Genomic DNA, 23756 nt, shown 5'->3' with positions numbered 1-23756 from the left:
AATACAGAAGTACGTTATTGAATAAACCTAACAGAAAATGCCTTAAGACCTACCGTTAGCATGTCTTTCAGCCCGAAGCAGCTTCCAATCGATAATTTCTTCAGTATAAACTAGATCCGCACCGTACTCTAGTGCCAGGAGCCGCATCGGCAGCGTACCGACACGGACCATCGGCGCCAAGATAAACTTGTGTCCATAGTCGATCGATGATTTCATGATGATGATGATGTCCTTAACGTGTAGGATTTGTTGGCATCATTCGGAACCGGAAGTGTAAAACCCGGCAGCCGTATTTTTGGATTCCGATAGGGACAGTCCCCGCCACACTATTGCCAAAACAGACCAATCAAAGAACTGTCACAACAGCATTGAAGAAAAAGAAAACAATGCTACCGTTAGTATGCTAAACATGATGTCCTTTTTGACGATTATATTGCCAAATTAGGACCTTTCGCTTATTTATCGATACAGAAAACATTGCTGGTATTCTCAATAATCTTTCGTTAATACTAACCAATGTTTTCGGTTCAATAGATTTGAAGGAAATTGGTTTGTTTAGTCAGCTAACAGCACATCTCGCGACCACCCCGTACATCTTTGTAAAAGAACGATCCGATCCGGAATTATAACCACCTTACTCACACTATCAAACCATCGCCTCGTGTACCGATGTGCTGCATTCCATGCGCACCGGCTCTATGAAGCGTTTGACGTTTCGCCATCAAACTGGTTTTGTCAAAAATCTGTTTGTTTACTATTTTTCTACACACGAATATTCTTTACCACACAATTTCTCGCTCGTGATTTCATTTTCAACCAACTTTAGAGCCCATCAAAACACCGCAAAACGATCGAGCGTGTGATTATTGTGGCCGCGGTTAAACAATTACTGGTCGTGATTATGAGCGCACCATCAGGAAGTGTGTGCACAAAGGAAAACAAACAGCGTAGCATGAGCCGCTAGAATGTGTTATGTCGTGATCGCTAAGTTCATTCGCCGGCGATTGGTGTTAGCGATTATTTTTCTTCTTTCCCTGTCGTACTGTATGGTGCACCTGATTCGTAGGGTAATAGAAAGAATAATCTCACCCCGTTACCATGACAACATGGTTGCTGAAATGTGTTTTTTTTTACATCAATTTTCCCTCGCACAGAACAACAACCTAAGCTTAAATGGAGACTATCTGCAGACGCAGCTGTTGCTGCGTAAAAATATTATCTGGACCAAAGCAAGACATTCGCCAGGGCGTGCAGGGGCGGGTGCAGATCCGGCAGCGATTGTGGCGGCGGCGGTTGCAAACGAAACCGATGAACTGCCGGAACCGCTTACCTGCCGGAATTCGATCCAGGGCAAATCGCTTATCGTAGACGACCGTGGATATGTGTGTTCCCGGGCAGAGCTGCTAAAGAATGGTTGCTGTAGCGGGACTGATATCGAAGGGAACAGTGAGGCAAGGAAATTGTTTCCATGCCGTACATGTTTGCCGAATCGTTGCTGCGCCGTGTACGAGTACTGTGTATCGTGCTGCTTGAACCCGGATAAGGTAGCTGTACTTCCAACCACACAGAAGGTAAAACGTGTAGAAAATTCTAAACTCTTTTGCTATTTCTTTTTGTAGCGACCAATCCTGGAGGAAGTGTTAGCCAAAGCGAACGGTAGACAGGTGGCACTGTATGCCGAAGTAACCGATCAGTTCGAGCTGTGTCTCACCAAGTGTCGCACTAACTCGCAATCGGTACAAAATGAGAACAAGTACAGAAACCCCGAACGGAAGCACTGCTACGGCGAGATGAATGATGCATTGTGGCCTTCCGCCAACGGGAAGGACACACAGAAAACACCCCCGGACGATGTCTGATGGATGGGTTTTTGAGGCACGTAACAAAGGCAACAGGTACATGCCTGGCAACAGATCGGTCACGAGATTAAGGTATTCGGAAGGTCAATTTTTTTACTTTACACTGCTGGCATTGGTGTTGGTCCCCCCAGTCGTTGTCCTTTCTTTTTACCAGCATGCAGTGCAAAACCGAAGCAGATTAAAAAAAAATAATTGTATTGCTATAATAAAAACAAACCATATTTGTTAGACACAATAGTACGAAAAGTGAATCTTATAATTAAATTTTTGCTTTCGTTCATCGGTTTAATGCTTCCCCTCTAAACGTTGGTTGTGGTTCGGGTAATTACACGTCTTAAAAGTTAATATCTCTACCCTGAAACTGCATGCTGTAGTACTAGTATTACGTAAACGCGTGTCCTACACGCTCCTTCAAACGTACGCAAAAAAAAAGCGCAAAAGTGAGAAAAATGATGCATCCCATGGCAAACTGTGCTGGCTAATGGTGTACAGTTTACGACCCGAACCCATCCGGGCATCGTATCGGGGCCCGGAATCGTTTGTTTTCCATCCGGTGGGTCTTTTTTCTTCTGCTGATTAAACCCATATCTTACCCGCCCCCGGGACATACCCGGGCTGTGTACCGCCCGTGCCACGCAGTACGCAGCATCGAACAGCACAATTCGATGATGGTAATTATTATTATGTTACCTGTTGCATTTATCGCCCCGCTGTTCGCACTCGTTCGCACTCCTTCCCTCGTCTTCATCCTCCGTAATCCTGCGGAGGTCAACTGAACGTCAGCAAAAATCGTTCGTACTGCTTTAATGGTTGGGGGGGAAGGCCAGGTCAGGAACGGAATGGACGACGGTTTGTGCCCGTTTGTGCCGTGCGTAGTTTTTGGTACACCGTGAGGGGTCGGCTCATACACAAGAGCACAGGAGCAACAAGCCAGCCGGGCGGATGCGCATGCGTGACTCGAAGGCGGCACGCAGGATACCGTCCGAACTGGGCCCGAGCATCGTACACCGCTTCGGTTGACGGTGGGGCATGCGGAAAGGAACGGTTTCCCCCCGGCCCAAGAAGAGTGGTGCCGGAGTTCCAGCACTGACTGTGTCGCTCATGGACGTCAGTCTTGGCGGTGAACTGTTGCGAACAACTTCATCCTACTCCTACCGCAACCAATCAATCTATACAGCACCTGAACGGACCTATCATGTGGTGTTACGTACTGGTCAACGGGTGCTATTTAATCTAACAACACAACGCCTAGCCAAAATCAGTTGTACCATCGCGCTGTTTCACCTGCCGAGACCAAGCAATCGTTATATCGGTTCGAATGTTCGAAACCGCGTTGTACGTTTTTATCCCGGCCCGTAACGAAAGCAAACCAAAACAAGCCGTCGTGGTCGCGATACGATTGCAGGTACTGGTAACCGGCATACCACGTGAGGTGCGTACACCTGTAGCGTAGTTAAGTTCCTTTACCGTGGGCCAGTAATAACACCTCCAAAACCAGGCCTACAAAACCCATCCAACTCGTCCATCAACCCGCATTTATATACACGAAAAAAAAAACAAAAAATATAAAATTGTCGCATAAAAGTGCTGCAGGTGATCAGTGTCACAGTAAAAGGTAGCACCGGTGAATAGAGTAGCAGTACGCCTCCAGTGCGAAGTCGTCGAAATCCAGCATTACAATCCCGTGAGAGTTTGTTCCACCTTGTCGTTAAGGTGAGTGAATGTAAAAGTTGGTGTGCCGTGTTACTTCCCGCCACCACGAGCTGTATATTGTGGGATCCACGGATGCGAAAGTGAAAGTAAAGGACTTTTAGCCCTTCTGCTACCCCCCCATACCCCACGCTATATCAGGCGCTTCCGTGACCGAACAGGGACAGGGCTTCGGTTTCTATTTGGATATAATGCTCAGTAAGACGCACTGCTTTCACACATGCAACGGCACTGTCCGTTGCGTGGAACTTGCAACAGGAGCTCAACAGATGGTGTTGACCGGGTAAAGTTCTCTAGCATCACACGCTACGCAACCTGTGGCCAAATTGCGCTAGACGGGGAGTACTATTCCATATGCCAGTTTTAGGGAGCTTGTGTACACGCACGATACTATCATATCTGATCCACCAGGCTAGTCACGTCAGGTGGCAAACAAACTTGAACTAATTAGTTGGCAAAGCTAGAAGCGTGTGCCTGAAACGATTGGGTTAGACTACAGCAAGTAATCTAGTAATTCTTCACGATAGGGAAAGATCGACAGTTTCAGCCACCCAGTAAGTGAGGCACCAGTGTAGCAGGGCAAGGTGGAGTTCCACCTTTTCCAGGTGGAACCAATGTAGGTAGCGAAAGATAGAAGAACAAAAATCAAGAGTGTTCAAGAGGATGAAATAAAATGTTTATAACCTTACACCGAGCATCCCAGGAGCACCCGAACAGTCTCGAAACGTTTCTGTTTTGTACTCCACCTACTAAAGCCAGCTGCCTGCGTGCATATCCTCCGCATGGCTTAGGTTAAGTGAGTGGCTACTACTTGGTTGGATGTGCGTCTTCTTTACCGAGAAAACTTACGTGCCGAAGAAAAGCCCACATCGCGGTACCGAAATATAATACCGAGAGCTACACACACACACACACATACATTGTACATGTACCCACCCGTGCGTGGATAAACACCACACATATCATAGGAACTTAGAAGATTCTGTCCCTGCTGTCCCAAAAAGAAAAAGTTTCCTAGTAGTATTTAACGAAAGAGACAGCAGACAGCGTAAAAACGGTAAATTATAACGCAAAGTACCTCCAATCAAACGCATCGTTTCCACCGATCACACACACACAAAAACACACGCACGCACACACACAAACCAATTCTTACGGGGACGAGTTTTGAAGTCGTGATGTGGCGTGGGAAATGGTGCCGACGTGCAGATTACCAGCAATCATCAAGCAGCCGAAGCAATCTGTCAATCTAATCCTTGGCACCGGAAGCAACCACTAATCCCTCGCTGCTCTTGGTGAAAGGAGACGTAAGGAAAACAACAAAAAAAACACACACAGGTAGGTGCTACTGTACCGGTTGTTCGTACACAATTCCCTGTCTAATTGAGGAAGAAGTCTCACTTTACGCTTGTGCTCGTAATACTCGTAACCGTAACCGAGCGGAAAGATACTTTAGAAAGTATGTGTTGAGCAAGGATATCGAGTATTATTTCCTATTTAGTATCAGAGTACTGGGTTGGGGCACAGTTTGCTAGATCTGTCACTTTGACAGCTGTAGTCTCGTTACCAATGAAGAGTAATCTGTAGTGCTTTATGCTAAAGAGCCAAATAAGTATTGAACTACCTTCACGCAACCTAATGAAATACGTACTTAATTACTATACGGACACTAAAGAATATAGAATGAGATATTTGCAACGTGTTCGATAACTCAGCATCAGTATAACTCTAATGGCCGACCAGACTTTTCGTGTTTCGTGTGAAAAGTTCTGTATAAACCTTGGTTTAAAACTTCCAAATATTTTAACCAGATCTCTAGATCTATTCAACAAACAAGGATTTAGAAAAAACGTAAAAATAGAAGAATTCTTTAATATATTTAAGAACCTCAACAATTGAACCACAACAGGCTTTGTCATCTCTTATTATTGAGGTTCTTAAAAAACATAAAAAACGATACCAATTTCATTTATGCTGCTTACTTTGCTGATTGAAATTTGTATGTTATTTCTACGCTGCACCTCTCTTTTCAGCAGTAGAAACAGCTCTTCGCGCTGTCTTTTGAAGTGCAGGCTTCTACTGCTGCATCAAAACTACTTGCGTGGAGTTTCAATTTCGGGCTAACGAGAAAAAAAACATCACAAATCAGCCTCCCCTTTTGGGCAGGTAAGTTGCAGGAGGGCACCCAAAACACCAGGACACCAAACAGCTAGGATCTGCCCGAACGAGAGATGAACAGTCGCGTCTACCGTCCGGCACGGCTGCACCAGGACGATACCGACCGCCATCAGCATCATCACCATCATCAGACCGACACCAGCAGCCAGAACCGTTCGCAATGGTACCGTACCAGCTGGAAATACTTGCCCTCGTTGCCGTGCTAATCGGTATCGTTGTCAACTCCTACATTGTCGTTATCGTTATCCTCACGAAACAGGTAAGTCACTAGCAATTCAATGCAACGCAGCAACCGAGTTGCGAATCGATCAGTAATCGATTCGGAAAATTGTGTGTGTGTGTGTGCGGGGGAGTGCATCGTACCACGGGGTTTGTAAGCGTTTCCCCGGGTGGGCATACAGTGCAATCTTGTAAAGTGGAAAACCCGACCGGGAAAAAACCGGATGGGAGTGAGTCGGAAGGGCCACACAACAAAGCTCTTTTGAATGCTGGAAGGTGAATAATCTTTCATCGATAACCGTGCGTGCGGTGTGTTCGCGATGGGGTCTATAGAGCTCGATTTTAAATGCAGATCTCTAGAGGGAAAGAGAGACAGAGAGAGAGAGAGAGAGAGAGAGAGAGAGAGAGAGAGAAGGAGGGAGGAGTGATTACTGTATTGAAGTAAAAAAAAATTCGTCTTCTTCTAAACGAATCACGTCCTGCGGATATTTCTCGCGCTGTAATAAGCCCATCGTCTAAAAGGTTTTTTTTGCAGTCGGAAAAGAACGGTTAGTTCTAAAGAAATCAATCCAAATCAGAAGGAAATGTGTGGGTTTTAGCTTTCTTTTTTTTTCTTTCTTAATACCACCAATGTTACCGCAACAATCCCATCATATCAAGCCAAAGAAATAAGTAAAGTATGTTAATACCTTCCTACACTGTACGTGTGTATATAATTCTTCGTATATCCCACTCTGCCTGCTGCTGGGGAGGGGGGGTGAACTTTCCACGCGAATTGCTTCCAAAAAAAGCGACGAAGACGAAAAAAATGGCTCCTCCAAATATATCGTAGAATTGTGCGAGAACGTCACAAAAACCCACTTCGACAGCACCTGACAAACAGAAGGAAAACTAGTGGGTTTTTTGCTGAAGGTGTGGAAAACAAAGTTCTGCTTCGAAACCGCACACGGTCCCTATCTTTTGCACGAATTCAAAAAGTCATCAAGATGCCAAGATCCTTCACCGTGGTTGCATTTGAAGTGCTCCGAACGCCGACTGTCGCTGAGTGGGTCCCGCACCACATCCCCCCCCCCCCTCTCTTCCCCAAAAAGCCGCTGGAGTGCTGACGATGATAAGGCGGAACAATGGGATTGTCATGGGTGCCAATGTAGTGCCGATGTACGGTGGCCATTGTTTGTTGGCCCATTGGCGAACGGATACACCTTGTGCCCCCGTACTAGCCAACACCCCCCCCCCTCCTCCCACCCCCCCCCCCCTTCCCCCTTTTTCTGCTAGGTATTGGTGTGTTCTACCACCGACAACTCGCGAACCAACGGCTTCCAGCCCCTTAGATGGGGGTGTAAGTGTGGTTTTTTGTTGTTGTTGTTGTTGTTTTGTGTCATCTAAATTTCATTTCCCAGAAGGCGCGGTATATTGTACACCACCGCCCGTCACTTTTCCGTGAAGCTTTGCTTTATAATCCCGTTACGGGCAATAAGAGGGACCAATGTCGTGTCTCTAACCTTGTTCAATTTTCCGGACGCGTACCGTCAATATGCAGTTTTGTTGTTGTTGTTGTTGTTGTTTGCTGGAACCCATCCAGTACACCAGACGCAAAAAACAAACTTCAACAAAATAGGCTAAAAATCGAAAGGTACGTAGGTTAAACCGGTACGGTACACACACACACACACCGGGGAAAATAGGGGTGAATGCTTTCTAATGAAGCGTATGCTGACAGGGACAGTGCTTCAAACCGGATGGAGACGCCTGGTGCTTCACCTGGTGGGGGTATCAATTAAATATTTAAAAGTCAAAATTTTCAACACTACTTATTTGAAATGGTTGAAGCGTGCGAACGTCCCAAAACCGGTACCGTTGCGAAGGGGAACCGTATTGGGGATGCAAAAGGGGGGTGGGGTTGGGGGGGGGGTTTCGTTATTTTCGTCCCCTGCCAGCAGCCATCATGCTGTACGCGCGATCACTTTGGATTTAACGCGCTTTCATCGGGGTGCTTCATCCAGCTTTTAGTTTCTTTTCTTTTTTGGTTCATCCAACGTTAAGGATACGGAACAGATGGTTCGCTTCACGTTGAAGTTTGGTAAAAGTTCTCAAAACGTACACCGCGCCTTACGCTCACCCTTCGCCCGGTTTTTTTTTGTGTAGGCCACCGAAAGGCACACACACAGATAGAGACACACCACGTTCAAAGGATGAAAGGAAGAGTGCTTCACGAACGGTGATAGGGGAGGGAGAGGGGAGGAAACACTACGGACGAACGAAAATTTATCAATAACATTCCAAAGCCCTTCGTTTCCCGATTACCACCCCCTCGGTCACCACCCCATTTTGTGATGCTTTCACTCTGACCCTGGTGGTGCTCGGAAAACGGAAACACCTTTCGTCCGTACTGCCAAACGTGGAATTATTAAAACAACGACAACTGTACTTGGAAATAAAAAAAAACCAAAATACACAACACATACATAGAAAATGCATGAGGAAAAGTGAAAATCTTACCTTTTCCCCGTTTGTCGAAACTTTTCTCGCTTTACTACCGGTTAGCCAATTTCTGCCACACTGTTTCCTAGCTTGGGCGTAGTTGCCCTTCGCTTTCCGCGCAAAAAGGGGTAAGGAAACGGTGGGAAAATTAGCTGAGGATTGTGGATGAGAGATACAAACATCTCATGGATATGTTACAGCACGCTTCCCCATCTCTTGATCCTTGTGCTTTTGCTCTTTTTTAATATGTGTGTGTGGGTGGGTGTGTGTGCGTGTATTTTTTTTAGTATTCCACCAATATTCGGTGCTATATAAATATACATCTTACTGAACGCTCGATGACGCAGCAACCGCTAGAAAAGTGTTGCATTTCAATATCCATCACTTTTGGGTGCCATTTCCTTTACTTTTCCTCCATCGTAAGCTCCTTATGCTGTGTCTCTGTGTGTGTGTGTGTGTGTGAGTGTGTGTTTTTTTATTACCATTCTTCACTTTTATCGCGTGGAAGTGTGTTTTGATGAAGCATGGTGAAAATGGTTAATTTTACCACCCCACCACTTTTCACCCCCTCAATTCTTGGGCGGGTAACGAATGGAAATTGTTATTATATTTTGATTATTGCTCCGATATTGACCGGTTATCGTGTTTGCCGCCGATTTTCGTGTATCTATTTTAAGACCCCAACGCCGTCCACACGCGCGCGCGTCCCATTTCTTTTGCGTAATTTCGTTCGCCCGGTTTTGTTTTTTCCCCCCATTTTCACCGGTTTTTTACACCGGGTGTGCTCTCTGCTGTTTAGCCACTTTCTCGCTTCATTATTTTCATTTCCGATCCCTTTTCGGGTTTTTGGCTCAAAAAAAAAACAACGTTCACATCTGTACATCAGCGTCCGTAACAGCGTCTTTACCGATTACAATACCTAAAATGTGAAAGACGAATGGGGCCTGGGAAGGGGATGTGGGGAAAAACCACCCACCAAACCATCAAGCGCAACCGATGGTGAAAATTTAATGATGCTCGTGTCCTTGCGAATCTTCCTTCGGAAAGTTTGTCCATGTGGTTGTGTTTGTTAACGCATTTCACTGTATTCTTTTCTCTGTGATCACTGTATTTTTTTTCTGCTTCTCCTTTATTGTTTGTGTGAGACGGAGGAGAGAGGGCTTACTTCACGCACCAGCTTTTTGACGAGCGTTCCACAGCCCGATCCAGAAAATGTCTCATCCTTTTGTTGTTTGTTGTTCTGTTCGTTGCCGTTGTGAGAATGGATCGGTACACCACACGAAACGGCCGGTTGTGTCGTGTGTCTTCGCCTGTGCCAAAAAAAACCCTTGCATGATCCGCTATTCCGTTTTGTGTGTAACGTGTCTTTGTTTTCCTCCACATATATTTTCTGGAAACGAAAATTTTGAGCCGGAAACAATCGAAAACGTTTTGCCGATCCGGTCCTATTTTTAGCCGTTTAAAAACTCGTCCTCTGTACCACATCGCGGTAACGATCGTTAGGTACAGTGAACTTTCCTACACTAGCTCCCATACCCGCACCCAATCCATTTCCCCTGCTTTCCCACCACAAGAAAAAAATGGTTCATCTGCTGCGAAGGGTTTAGGTGCTGCATGCGGTGGAAAATCGCCGATACGAATTCGATTCCCAGTGGCACGATTTCAATCGACTTTCTCCTAAGAACTCGTCCGAATCGGTACCAGCGTAGGCAGGCAGCAGAATGATAACTGTAGGATGATTGGGGAAGGTGCGGGGGGGCAAAAGTGGACCACGAGGGGTTCTGGTACATGATGTACAAAATGAGATAAAAGCATATGGGGTGGGGGGATGCGCATTAGCAGTACGAGAAAAACAACTTCTGCTAAACCACACCGAAACCACACGGGAATCCTTGTAAATTCATTCCGTGTGTTTCGTGTGTCTCCCGCTTGTTTCCCATGTCACCTTCATCCGCTCCGGCTCCGCCCAAGGTGTATATAGGCACAGGTTGGTAGGACCATCTTTCGGTGGTGGTCGGTTGGTCAATTTGAAACCAAATATCACCAACACCAGCGTCCTTTAACCCGGGGGAAGAGGTGGGGGGGGGGTGTTTTTCGTTCTGCTGAAAGTGAGCAGAACGCGGGGTACGGTAACGGAGAGCGAACATAAGTGCTCTTTATCCTGGTGCAGGAGACCTGTTGCTGTCTTCACTTTGTGGTTCCGGAAAGCTCTAACGGCATAGGGTCGGGAAACATCCCAGTAAAATAAAGCTTCGGATTTTATTTCCATCCAACCAGGCCACAAACATATCCACACCATTTACCGGTCCGTAACAACGGTGTTACGGTTTGGCTGCGGTTTTGTTCTACTGCTTCACCCCATTTCAACAATTCATACACATTTCCGTGCGTCCGTGTGTGCCTATGGTTTCACGTACCAGCACGAGTTACCCGATGCTGTAACGAATGCTCGGTCCAAAAATTAAATAAATCAATCAATGTCGGAATGTACTACTCAACCCTGAAAGTTCGACTCGGTTTTTGCAAACCAATATGGGAACCGGCAATGAAAAATGAAAGCACCAAACAAAAAAACACACATAAATACCTTTGCTTGCGGTTCGGATGGGAAAGGCTCATCAAATCGCTCATAATGGCCAATTTAGGTTTTTTACGTGCAAGTACGAGACAGGTACTTTTCCGTTTTCTGTTTTCGCTGTGAAGGAATGGTTAAGCGAAAAAAAAGTACAGAAAAATTGTGCCGCGCACACTGTATGAGCTCACCCGACCGTAGAAAGAATCGTAGGAAGATTTGCTGTTTGCCTCGCGCCAACAACGGTCACGGTGTGCTGTGCCGGGACGGGTGGCGTTCCTTCGCCTTATTTCAAGTTGATTGAATTTGATATATTTTGCAAGCATTCACTCGCGCACACACACACACCCGTTCAAACTCCCGTATTCTTGAGGTAGTTTATTTATGCCCTTTCCCTTTCCCTTCCGACCACTTCCTGGTACCTGGTGAAAGATGAAACGCCAAGGACGGCAAAAGGAGGCAAACGGAAAGAACCGAAACCTCACTCGCGATTGTCGCAAATACCGTCAGCTACAATTTCCATCATTCCAGCGCTTGGTTGGGATTTTTGTGTTACCAAACCTAACTGCATGACCGAGGCTGCCAAAGCTTGCCCCCCGTAATCAAATTGTTAAGGACGAAAGTAAGTAAGCGACAAAATCCGAGTACCGAGCGTGACTATCTCACCTTCCAGCCCGCCCCCCGGGGGCGGGTGTCGCGATGTGTTAGTGCGTGTTTGATTTTTTGACAAGCAAATCGATGCCCGAACCGAACACTGCCACCGAGAGCAGTTCCCGCCCAGTGTTTGCACTCACACCGTAATAACTGTCGATTCGAATTAAAGTGAAAAAAAGAAGAGGAACATGAAAGATGTACACAGAAGTGAGATCAATTTCAATTGGACGTTACCGATTTTCACTTACACACAAGCTGAGTATCCATGGGGATACGGGCTGGGTGCCCGAACAGACAAACAAACGAGCAAAAAAAAAATAGATATTGGACATGTATCGAAAAGATGAATCCTCAAGGTTATTGCGAGCAGGTTCGTCAAACACGAAAACACAAACTCATCACAATGTCTATTTCGCTGTGATTGACTTGCCCCCCGGGAGAAGATAGATCTGGGGTGAACTCCCCCAAAAAAAACAAACAAAAAACACACACACACATACGAACACACTAACACCCACAGGTGACAGGTATATGGGGAGATGTGTCCTACGAGCGGCCGAAAATGGATCCGACTCGATCATTACCTATGCACGGCAAACCTTGGAAAAACTAAACAAAAAAGGGAATAAAAAGGTTGAGCAGTTGCGAAAACAAAATGATCCAAAACCTCGTCGGGAATCGGAACTCCGACAGCGAGGGGCCCGGCCCTATTGTAAAGCTATTTTTCACCTTACTTTATTGCATTACTTGCCACTCGTTGGGGTTCGTCGTCTGGTTCGTACGGGGTTCCCGTACGGGCACCAGCCAGAACCGAGAGCCAATCATCTAAATGGAAAAATCAATCTAAATTGATTGAAGGTAGCTTTATTATGAGTGTTTTGCATTTTCCGGTGGACACTTTTTGTTGGAAGGGATTGGATAGATTCTGTTCCAATACCCATTCTCAGATACATTGCATTTTGTCCGCTTCATCGGAATGAGATTTGTCAAATAAAATTTAACTTTTCCCTCTCCCAGGTGCACTATTTGCGGAGCACTATCTGCTGGAACAATTTCCAATTTAAGAATGAAAAAGGAAAGCACAGAAAAAAAACGCACACTCACATTACAAGGATTAAGTAGGATGTGCGTCGCACTACCGGGTGTCCGGGTTCTGGGCCCTCGGTAACTCAAAATACATTAGAGTACACTCACTCAGGAAATGTCGGCCCAGATTCAATGTGCTACTTAATGCCCGGCATACCTCGTCTATAGATGGGTGTGTGTGTGTGTGAGGTTCCTGGGTAACTAGCACCCTGACAGTAGCACGCCTTCCATCCATCCATCCATCAAGGCTCAGGGTGTAATTACATTTGTCCTCGCTCTGGTGTTCGACTTCCTCATCAACGTGTTCCCGCTTGAGCGGGGAAACCGCGCGGGAGAAGGAACCCGTCAGGATTCTGCTTGAAGGATGCACCGGATCCTGTCAGTACGGTTGATTGGCTTTTATCGTCGATCGCTTATGACTTTTCGCTTCCCGTTTTCGCGGGCAAACCGATGCCAAAGGATGCCATTGTCTCGTGGTTTGAGCGTTTTTTTTTCCTCCATCTTGTTTTTTTCTTTGTTCTGCGGAGAAAGCGCCATCAATTCCCGTTTTTCCATCCGCCCTAATCTGTCGTCTAATGCCGGTGCGGTGGAGGCGTGTGCAAGCCGCATTGTATATCAAATGGGCTTATTAGAGTGACAGTTAGGAAGGGGAAAGAATAGAGCAAAAATTATTGGTCTGATCGCAAAAACGAGCCGATTTTGACATTAAATGGTAATTCCATTCCACGAACCACTTTTTTTTGTTACCGCCGAACACTTGGCACAAAAGTGTGCATGAAGCAGGCGAACGGGGTTTGTGCTTCGTTTGTCGCTGTTTTATATTTTTGTGTTTCCCTGGTGCTTATTTCCAAGAAGCAATACCGTCTAAATGTTTCGGAAACGATGAACTGATGCTTCCAGGACAATGCGCTCGACGGTATTAGAGTTCAAAAAGTTGTAAAAGTTCTACGAAATGTTGCAGTTTCAAGGAATTCTAGAAAATAATATATCGCGAACCCGATAGCTAGATTCGCATGATTTCACATTCGAAGAACTTCATCAAATCTTCCACATTCTAACATCCTGTGATGCAATGAGCGTTAGCGTTTCCAGTGATAAAAGATATTGGAGGTATTCTTTGAAGTTTGGAACTGTTAGTAGAATATTAAACTCAACAACATGGTGTCTAGATTCATTCCGTTTTGATTGATTTTGTATCGGATGGTACTATGCGCCTAGAGTTATGCAATAAATAGCTTTTAAATCACAAGTGATGAATCGAAAGCGATCACGCAGCTTATGATTGCATACTGTTAGGCGTTTTAAATTCACAAATCTACTGAAGCGATAATAATAGTTTGCAAATTCGAATAAAGCTTTTGTTTAGCGTAATTGTTTCACTATTAGCGATACGCTCGTACACTATTTGTCTACGTAGCATTACAAATTATAATACAAAGTCACGTTACAAAACGTTTGACAAGATTGTTTGTAATCGCTACACGGTAGAAACAACAAATCGGGTCTAATTAATTATCGGCCATACAGCTTTTCTACGCTGACGTGTAACAGTTTGCACCTCTAGAAAACCTGCCAATGTCCAGCGGTGAGCGTGGAGAGCAAATCAAAGCCAAAGATGAGGCAAATGATTTGAGCTATAATTGCGAAAACGGGCAAACTAACAACGAGCGATAGGCAGCACACACACACACACACACAAAATGAGGAAGAAAACTTTTCGCTCCGTAGCACATCGATCGGCAGCTGTGGTAGTTTGGGAACCCCGGGGTTCACCACTCTAGCACGTTCCTTTATTCCCGGTTGCGCATTCCCTCTTTGCGTAGTCTCCACACGTCTCCATTAGCTGTCGAAGCAAATCATAATACCCGGTGCTCAGTCCGCAGTAGTTAGTGCGATTTTGTTTGCATTACGGATTACGCTCGCCTGGCAAACAACTGCATCCATTGGTGCTGAAAATTGGTTTGCCTCGTGCCTTGGTCGCAACGGGCAGGATTTTGCACGATACGGGACGGGACACGGGCACACGGGCTCGAATCCGGGGCGGTATACCAGGATCGTCACCACCGCCACCGCCGTGTGTCCTAACGGTGGTCGAATAAGAAACCGAAACCGGTCCCAGTGTTTTGCCGACCCGAGAAGAAAAGTGAACAGGTCGCATCGCATAAATTCGCTCTGCACGGTGTAGATATTTTACGTCGTGACCGGGACTGCTTTTATTTTATTTTATGTGTGTGTTTGTGTTTTTTTTTTCTTTTTTGCTTTCCTTCAACATTCTTTGTTTCTTTGTAACCATTTTGAATCATTGCTTTTTGTTGTGCTGTTGTGCTTTTTTTTTCATTTCCTTCCCTTTTTTTTGAGCGCATTTTTAGCGCACTTTCCATGCTGATGAAAATGGAAATCGTACGCCTGAATTGCTACTATTTCACTACACGGCTACGGGACATGCCGTGTCGGTACGCGCCTGGCAGGGCTGCAATTTCATCACCGTACCGGGTTTCCCGGGCTTTTCGCTCGTCGTTCGACGGCTTCATCGTCAGTCCAGTCAGTCCAGGCCAGAGGGTGGTGGGATGTCCGATTATTTATCACCGTGCCTACCGATATTGGATTTCTAACCCGATGCTTCCGTGCTTCCGGTGTGGAGAAAGACGGAGAGGCCAATTATCGGACAACGGTTGTGACCAATGCGACGATTGGCCAGTTATCGGAGTACCGGTACGATTTATTTGCTAACCTACTTTCCTACCACAATGCCAGCTTTTTATCCAGCCGGTAACGATCGGTGCGTATATATAAATGTACATGTATTTTTTTTTATTTATTTTCCCCTGTACGACCATTACCGGTGCGCTGAAGCGATTAATTTGTACAAGTTTATTGCGCTTAGCATTGCGCTCCCGTACCTGGGTGCTGTACCTGTTACGGTAAAGCCCCCCCGGGGGAACCGTTGCCAAGATAGTATTTGTTGTTTTTTTTTCTTCTCCCCTTTGCCTGGTGATAGACCGGAGATGAATTCCAATGCTTATGACTTCCACCGATGAGACCGACATTTCACGATGCACCCGATACCGATGTCTTGGGCTGTGTCTGCGTGACATGAGGGAGGAGGGGGGAGGGCGGGGGGCATGATATCACATTTCTTATTTTTCAACCGTCAACAACTTTTAATTGGTATGTCGGTTGCCGCAGGAACGCAGCCAGCCAGCCAGCCACGAAGCCGGCGTTGTTTGTTCGTTTGTTTTCTAGGACGCGCTTTGTTCGCTAAAAACCACCATCTGGCCATCGTTCTTGGGCGCTGGAGGTTGTTAAGGAAACCGATACACACACACCGATCCGATGTTGTGTGTCGCGGCATAAGAAGCTTTTCCAAGCGACTCGTCCTAAAGCTGGCAGCACGAACGAAGAAAAAAGAATGTATATATAGTTCCTCCTAATTGCAGATATCCTTTTAATAAGCTTCTCCCCGCCACCGCCGTTCCAGCGCGAACGTGTCATTGCGCTGATGCATTAACTGTTGCATCGTTTCCATTCTCGTGCTTCGCAGATCACATTCGCCAGCAAGATACTGCTGCTCCATCTGGGCGTTGTGAACGCCGTACTATGTCTGTTCTATCTGGTCTTCTACACCGCGAGCTTATTCCAGCTGCTACCCGTAGCGCTGGACGCAATGGATGTCGCCTGTCTAATGTTTGGGCTCTGCTTCAACACACTCCACTCGATCGCGCTATGGACGCTGTGTGCACTGAACTTCGATCGGTACTTTGCTATCGCTACGCCGCTACACTACGGGACATTCATCAACACCAAAAAGGTACGATTTTTGTTTATTTGTTGTAGTAAAGCAGCAGTAGAAAAATGTGTCTCCTTTGTAACACATCGCATCTGTTAGCAATATCTTTAGTAAAGCTCCCAATTAACTATCACGCGTCATGCAGATTGCATACAATTAGGCGCGCCCTAGTTAGGGCGTGTTATACAGTCAGCATTTTGCGCAAAAATTGAAGCAAAATGTATTTTGGGAGTTCCATTACAGATTAAAATATGATGTGGTCATAAAATGATGTACGTTTAATAAATCGCACAATATAAAGCACACTACGGCAATTACATTGTATTGCACTGTCTCGCACTCTATCGCATGTTACTTGATCTAGCTCTCTCTCTCTCTCTCTCTCTCTCTTTCTTCTACACCTAACTGTTCTGTGTTCTGCCTGGTACGCCTTTATATCATTTCTGACACCTGGCGACACACTCCCGCCCCTAACAGCAGGTCCTGATAACGCTCGGTGCCGGTTGGATCGTGTCCACGCTGTTCAGCTTACCGCAGGCGGTACGAATCTCGGCCTATAAGTTCGACAGCGATTACGAACTTTGCCTGCCGAACCTCCAGACGACGGAATCGCTCATCTACAGCATCAGCTTCGTACTGTTCACCATCCTGCTGCCGATAGTGCTGATACTGGGCTGTAACATGAAGGTAAGCGTTCCCGTAACTATGGTCCTAGTCCGAAGCGTTACGTCATCCCCGTAGTTGATTTACCCAAGCGCCGCCAGCTAACGCACGTTACCGGTCTCGCGTAATTACCACTGTTACTGCTCCTCCCATACGATAAATGTCAAATTGTGCTCCGGCAGCAAGCAATGACAGCAATCAGTAAGTCAATCATCATCATCATCATGCCACTGAGTAGTTCCCACCACCGCCAGTACGAAACAGGCGTGTTTTTACGACACTTCACCGGTTTGAAGATACCGGTCGAGATTAGCTTTCGACATAAAGTGGCACCTTTTACCACCCGCAAGCTCCTTACTTCTGTGGACAGGGTGGTATACTATATTTAGCGCTTCCGAATAATATCGTATTTAATTATGTGCCTCCCATACCATCTGCCCTGTTGCGGAATGTATCAAAGCCTGTACCTCATATAACTCTCACGCTGCTGTAGTGAACCTTCCCAAAAAAAACAAAAGTTAATTCCCATGTGAAGTTTTTTTTCGTCTTCGTCTTTATATTCCATTCCAAACAGGCTGTATCCTTCCTAATCACTAAAAACAAAACACAAAGTACTAAATAAAAAAGAATGGAAAAAGCATACATACACACGCACACACACACAAAAGCTTCACCTTTGCTCATGAATATGGATGTGTGATAAACTTCAAAAGCTTAGCGTTAGTGTAGCTGCCCGTCAGCTGCCGGTTTGGAAGGCGGGAACAAAGATCAGCTACGATGTAATTGCGCCCGAATGGTAGGCAAGCGTTATAATACGTTACAAAGTCAATCGTGCGGTAGTGTAATGTGCGCGAGATTTCGATACGAAGCCGTGATCCTTACGGCTAAAACCCCTGGAGCCCGGGTACGGGTAGGATGAGCCTCATCATCATCATCATCGAATCGCTTACCATTTGCATTATGACCTGGTGGCGCGCGCCTGGATGCTTTTGCATCATTTGCCCGTTGTGATGGCTGCCTCTAGCACACGATTTTCCAATTTTGCGCTCGCCATCGAACACCAGGGCTGGTGTCGTGGAGGCGAATGGGGACGGTTTTTGTGTTCGTGCTTTTGTCACGACTGTTAGCAACTGGTCGAAGAGTCTGCGGTAAGCAGGACTGGAATCGATAAATCGATTGGGAACGATATATTTTAATCAACTTCCCAATCGGTGAGCAAAACGTGCCGTTGCAAGCACCGTGCCAGCTCTTGGCCAATGGAAACGAATAGTGGCGTTTCGTCCCAATCTTTTGTTACCACGGGTAAAAAACAAGTGGTAAAGGATTATATCCCCCGTACCTGGTGCAGAAGTCATGAACCTTCCTCAAGGACAGTTCACGTTCCTGCATATCGATAACGTTAAAGGTGGTAACCTTCACCCTTGAGCTTGGCTTGTACCTTCACCACCCCATCTTTTGTGGGATCGGTTTTTGTTTTCTTTTCACCGTATTATAATACCACACGAAACCGTTACGTAGTGTTGTGAAGGGCAGGCCTGCCTTGCATTAGATTGGACTAGCTTTTTTTTTCGTTTGTTTTCGCCCCATTCATTTCGGCAGGTACTGATGATCGCACGCTATCAGCGCAACCGGATCGCTTCCGCCATCCTGGAGGTGACGCTGTCCGCTCAGCTGACCATCACGCACCAGCGGAATCCGTTCTTTGTGCCGAACGCCGGTACCGGTCCGGCCGGTTCCGGACCGGCAGCCGACTGCAAACCGTACACGCAAGCCTCGAACCAGAACAATCCGGCCGCGAACGTGATCCAGCTGGTCGGATCGGCCATCCTGTTTCACTGTCCGTACTATTTCGTCATCCTCTGGAACAGTATGCTACCGTTCGTTGCGAACGGTTGGCGCACACCGGCCCTGTTGCTCAATCTGGCCTCCTTTCTGCTGCTGCTGTCGCCGACGATCAATGCGATCCTGTACGGCGTGCGAAGCAAAATCGTGCGCCGATCGTTCCGCAACATCTGGCGCAAGCAGAAGCAAAAGATCGAGATCCATTACGAAATACAGGCGCGCACACCGTCGACTTGCGGTTCCCGGCGGCCATCGCTCAGCGGCACACAGTTCCAGCAGCAGCAGCTACAGCAGCAACAGCAACCGCTGCTCCTAGCGTTTGCGACCGATACGAGCCGGCCCGGTTCGGCCAGCGGTGGTGGTGTCCCGGCACCGGACACACGCTCCGAGATCGGGCTGGAAACGGACGGCTGCACGCTGCACGATGCGTCCCTACAGTCACCGCTTAGCCGCGTCAAGTTTGGCAGCTGTTCCGCATTGAGCGGGCCCCTGTTTGTATGCAATCCGACGCCGCCAAACGCTCAACAGCAGCATTTGCATCATCATCATCAGGCGCATCATACGCATCACGGTGCCGGACCACGGCCAAAGATAACCATCACGAAGATACACACCGATGACGATGCGCCGGGCATTTTACGGTCACCACCGCCCCCACCATCATCGCCGCTCTCGCCGACTACTTCCGCGTTCGAGCATCATGGGTTCGATATAGCGGCAGCCGCCGTTGATGGCGGGCGGCTGCCGGCGGCACTCGTCGCCACGATACCACCGATCTGCACCACAGACAATCTCAGCGTCGCTGGACAATCAGGTGCCAAGCTGCACCCCGCACCCCTCTCGGCCGGCCCCATCTGCCTCGAGCCGAAGATATCGTTTAGAAAGTTTTCCTCCCTGCAGGAAATTTTAGGCAACGGGACTGACTAAAAGCGAATATATACTTATATACTTAGACATATACATACATATATTTAATATATATATTTAACATACATAATAGATGTGAAGCAAAGATTTACACTGCTAAGCAAAGTCGTGCTTGCTCTCCACCTTCCCGTCCACCTTCTCTACCCGTTTTCCCTCTTCTACCCAAAACACCCCCATCCTTCTTCTTCTGCTTCCTTCTAACCCTGATCTTTAATGTTTCCCGTATGACGATGGGATGTTGAAGGGCTAAAAACCTTTGGGGTATAGTGAAGCAGTAGAAATAGACGAATTTAGTTTGTGTGAAGAACGTTTCTTCCCCCCCCAAAAAAAAAAGAAAAACAAAAGTCCCATTAACAAAAAAGCATTGTATGGGAAAATGGAACAGTAAGTAGTAGCACAATCGCAACCAAAAACAAAAACCCAAAAAAAAAGAAGAACATCGTAAATCGTTGTAGGAAAGCAGCAACACGAAAATCACGATGTAAAACAAAACTAGAAAAAAAAATTATTTAAAGAAAATGGACGAAACGAAAAAAAAGATAAAAATCAATCGCACGACGGCGTAATCGCAGCCCTTACACCTAAGTAAGTGATGCAATCGAAGGAATTTAAAAAAAAACAAAATGAAAAACACCCACCCAATCACCCATACACAAAACGCGCGCGCGTTGTAACGAAACAATCTTAGGTAAACGTATTACATCTGCACGTACAAATCATGTTTTGAGACTGTAGTGCAAAACAAAACTTAAACAACAAACAAACAAAAAAGACACGGTAGAGCAAAGCGAGAGCACTTTCCCCACCCCAAGCAAGAAGTAAAAAAGGTAACAAAAACAACAAGAAAAGAACTAAAACCAAATAGACGAAAAGTACAATAGACAACCGAACCAAAGTAAGAGACAAAAGGAAGATAACAACTCAGTTAGAGAAACGAGAGAAGCAACAAACAAACAAAAAAACAGAAGAAGCAAAAAACTCTCGTCACCGAAAAAATTAGTGGTCGATTAGCTCACGCGTCATATATCAAGCTAAACTAGCAGAGGAATTCCGGGGGTAATCCTCTTTACCTATACAACTTCGAAACGGCCAATCAAGCCACCACGGAATTGCAACTTTGCTCCATATGATGTAGCAAAATAACCCGGCCCGGTACATTAAGCGGATGGAATAAACTAAAACGGAAATGTTTTTTGTGTTAGCTCCAGCGTTGGCTCGGTGTTGTTCAGTTTGCGATTTGCGAAAAAAAACCCCCTCCATTCGATGACAACGCGTACGACATGCGAATGCTTTCACCATTTTGTTTTGCGAACTGTGTTCCCCGTCAGGTGCGGGCCAGCGTTCCGGGGGGTGTGTTTTCCCCAAAAATGCCGATGGTAGAATCGTCCCACACACACACACACACACACACAAACACAGGAGATGGTAACAAAACACGACGCTATCGGATGCCGCCGTTATACAGCTTCGTGCACGAAATTAGCGTTAATTATTCATGCTTCCACTCGCAAGCCACGGTCAAACCGGCGAAAAGGGCATTCCGGAAGCCCGTATAATTGTTTTAAGTCCAAGTTTACGCTCCTCCAAACCGTCTTCTCGGCATGCACACGTATGTGTGTGTGTGTGTGTTTGTGAATTTGTTAAGGTGATTCCGAAGTGTACGTGTGCCCCGAAAAATAGATTGAAAGTTCCAAACCCAGATGGCACCGAAGAGGAAGGATAATGGTGGGCTGGTAGTATAAACAGCGCAACGAAAAAAGGGATACGGGACTGCACAGATATCAATTATTACTCACTTGGTCCTTGAGCGCTGAGTTTAAGGTTAACAATATCAAACAAACACAGAGAGAGAGAGAGAAGAAAAAAAAGTAAAACAAAAACGAAACGAATCCTGGCCAAGCGAAACGAAGGAAGTGGATAAACATGGCGGTAGGTATGGTTAGAATGCACGTATCAACGGGATGCGTGTAGATACTTAATCGATCCAAAGAAAGAGTAAGAACGCATGACAGAGATGCCAGAGAAGTTAAATATTAGAGAACCATCGGTTATAAATAAGTAATGGTTTCTTCTGCACTCTTCTTGCTTTCCTTCGCTCGCGTTTTGTTCCACTTTTAATACGTTTCCCCCACCACCTTTACGATTCAAAGGACTTTAAAGCTTTAGTCGATTATCTTAGTCTTCTGCTTTACCCCCCTACCACACATGTACCACATGTGACAGTCCGTCAATCATGAGTAGTAAACATTGTTTGACAGCGTAGTACACCCATAACCCATAATCCGGTTGAAGGTCGCCTAAATTGCGGCAAAACAAAAAACACCACTCGACACATCATTGCTGCTCGATTGTCTCACTGGATGAAGCGAACGGTTATTAAACCGCATCCCACGTTCTGGATGCACCATAGCAGCTTCAAATCTCGCTGTGCCTTTTGCGGGAAATATTTACAACCATTTTTACAATATTAAAAAAGGAATGCGAAAAAAAACAAACGCGTGTGTGGAGAGCGACAAACAAAAACCAAAAAAAAGACCATCAAGAACTCTTGACTCACACCGAGAGAAGAAAAAAAGAGAACGATGTCAACAGGTTCGTGTACCGTAAGCCGTCCACCAATCCTCTCTAGTGTGTGCCTTTTTATGGCTGGTAAGCTGTGAATACATACCCGTAGATGAAGGAGGTAAATTAATACATTCTGCAGGGTTACTCGACGTAATGGGAAGCAGCGTCAGGATGCATTCTCGATTCTTGCAGTCTCTGTTTCAGTGTAACAGCAGCATTTTTAAGCTTCGCCGTAATGAGCATTCGCCGTGTAAGAGAAAGTTGTAAAGCAATTTACTGTTTTACTCTCCACACCTCTCCTCCATTTTCCTGCATTACAAAACACACACACCCGTGCGTTACCGTTCCACCCGGTAAAGAAGAGCTTCAGAATAGGATAGAAATTTAATCGGAAGCGTTACGAGCCAGACTTGTTTTCCCTCATCTGCATTCCACCCGGCGCTTGTGTCAATCTAGCAAAGTCGCCGCGGGAAAGGCCACACTACCACAGGAAGTGTCTATTTTTAGTCAGCCGCACACTCATCACAGTTCATCGTCGCCGCCGGAAGTGTTTCGCCGATGCACTTCCTTCCATCCCTTTTGGACTGGGGTCGGATAACAGGGGGAGGATCCGTTTTTTTTTGTTTCCACCGAAAGAGTGGAAGAGAGAGAGAGAGAGAGAGAGAGAAAGAGGAAAAAAATAGCACCACTGTGCGATGTGGCAGACAGTGTGGTCTAATCAACTTTTTGCACCATCAACTGATGCGCCGCTAACTAGTACTGGTGAATGTAATCAAACCGCTCTCGCTGACACACTAATGTAAAGAACCAACAATAACATTCACTTCCTTTTTTTTCTCTACCTCGTCTACCTTAATGTAGTACCTTTTTGATGTGGTACACCGGCATAACGGCTTTTTTCCGGGACGGGATGTGCAATAAAGTGACAAACGGCAAATGGCAGAAGTTCATTTATAGAAGCACATTTATAAACTCGATGTGTTTACCACAGAATGGAGTGGATGTGGAAAACCCCGTGTCCACCACCCCCGATGGGTGCACAATTATATACGCACCGGAAGCGTATGTATCGCAAATAGACCGATGAACAAATAAGTACACGAACCCTGTCGGTAACATTTGACGGCTATATGCTAATGGAATGGCGGACGGTAGCTAATTACGCTTCTTCCGATAAGTGCCTGAGACAACGTTGCATTGATCATGGACGACA

General features: G+C 46.1%; 3 protein-coding genes across 5 annotated transcripts in view; 2 read left to right on the top strand and 1 right to left on the bottom strand.

The window, feature by feature from the left end:
- The window catches only part of LOC125761324 (tRNA-dihydrouridine(20) synthase [NAD(P)+]-like), a 34675-nt gene that overhangs the window by 1684 nt on the left and 9235 nt on the right, over positions 1 to 23756 (bottom strand). The window contains exon 2 of the mRNA XM_049422333.1: positions 54 to 354. Within this exon, the coding sequence (XP_049278290.1) occupies positions 54 to 216 (163 nt within the window). The 5' untranslated portion in view covers positions 217 to 354. The remainder of the gene's footprint in view (positions 1 to 53; positions 355 to 23756) is intronic.
- On the top strand, positions 740 to 2096 carry LOC125761376 (SREBP regulating gene protein). The gene is made up of 3 exons (XM_049422449.1): positions 740 to 1067; positions 1155 to 1544; positions 1620 to 2096. Exons 1-3 carry the CDS (start codon positions 966 to 968, stop codon positions 1857 to 1859), a joined length of 732 nt encoding a protein of 243 aa, XP_049278406.1. The 5' UTR covers positions 740 to 965; the 3' UTR covers positions 1860 to 2096.
- On the top strand, positions 2941 to 20322 carry LOC125761260 (alpha-1B adrenergic receptor-like). 3 transcript variants are annotated; one of them, XM_049422243.1, is made up of 5 exons: positions 2941 to 4907; positions 5603 to 6006; positions 16301 to 16567; positions 17027 to 17233; positions 18809 to 20322. In XM_049422243.1, the coding sequence occupies exons 2-5, from the start codon at positions 5908 to 5910 to the stop codon at positions 19976 to 19978; spliced, it is 1743 nt and encodes a 580-aa protein (XP_049278200.1). In that variant the 5' UTR covers positions 2941 to 4907; positions 5603 to 5907; the 3' UTR covers positions 19979 to 20322. The 3 variants fall into 3 exon arrangements, with proteins under 3 accessions (XP_049278200.1, XP_049278191.1, XP_049278181.1); XM_049422234.1 differs by having other exon boundaries at positions 2943 to 4907; positions 5606 to 6006; positions 17024 to 17233; XM_049422224.1 differs by having other exon boundaries at positions 2944 to 4907; positions 17024 to 17233.

Source organism: Anopheles funestus, chromosome X (genome assembly GCF_943734845.2).
Source record: "Anopheles funestus chromosome X, idAnoFuneDA-416_04, whole genome shotgun sequence".
Taxonomy (NCBI): domain Eukaryota; kingdom Metazoa; phylum Arthropoda; class Insecta; order Diptera; family Culicidae; genus Anopheles; species Anopheles funestus.
Note: the sequence above shows the minus strand (reverse complement) of the source record. Positions and strands in the feature narration are given on the sequence as shown.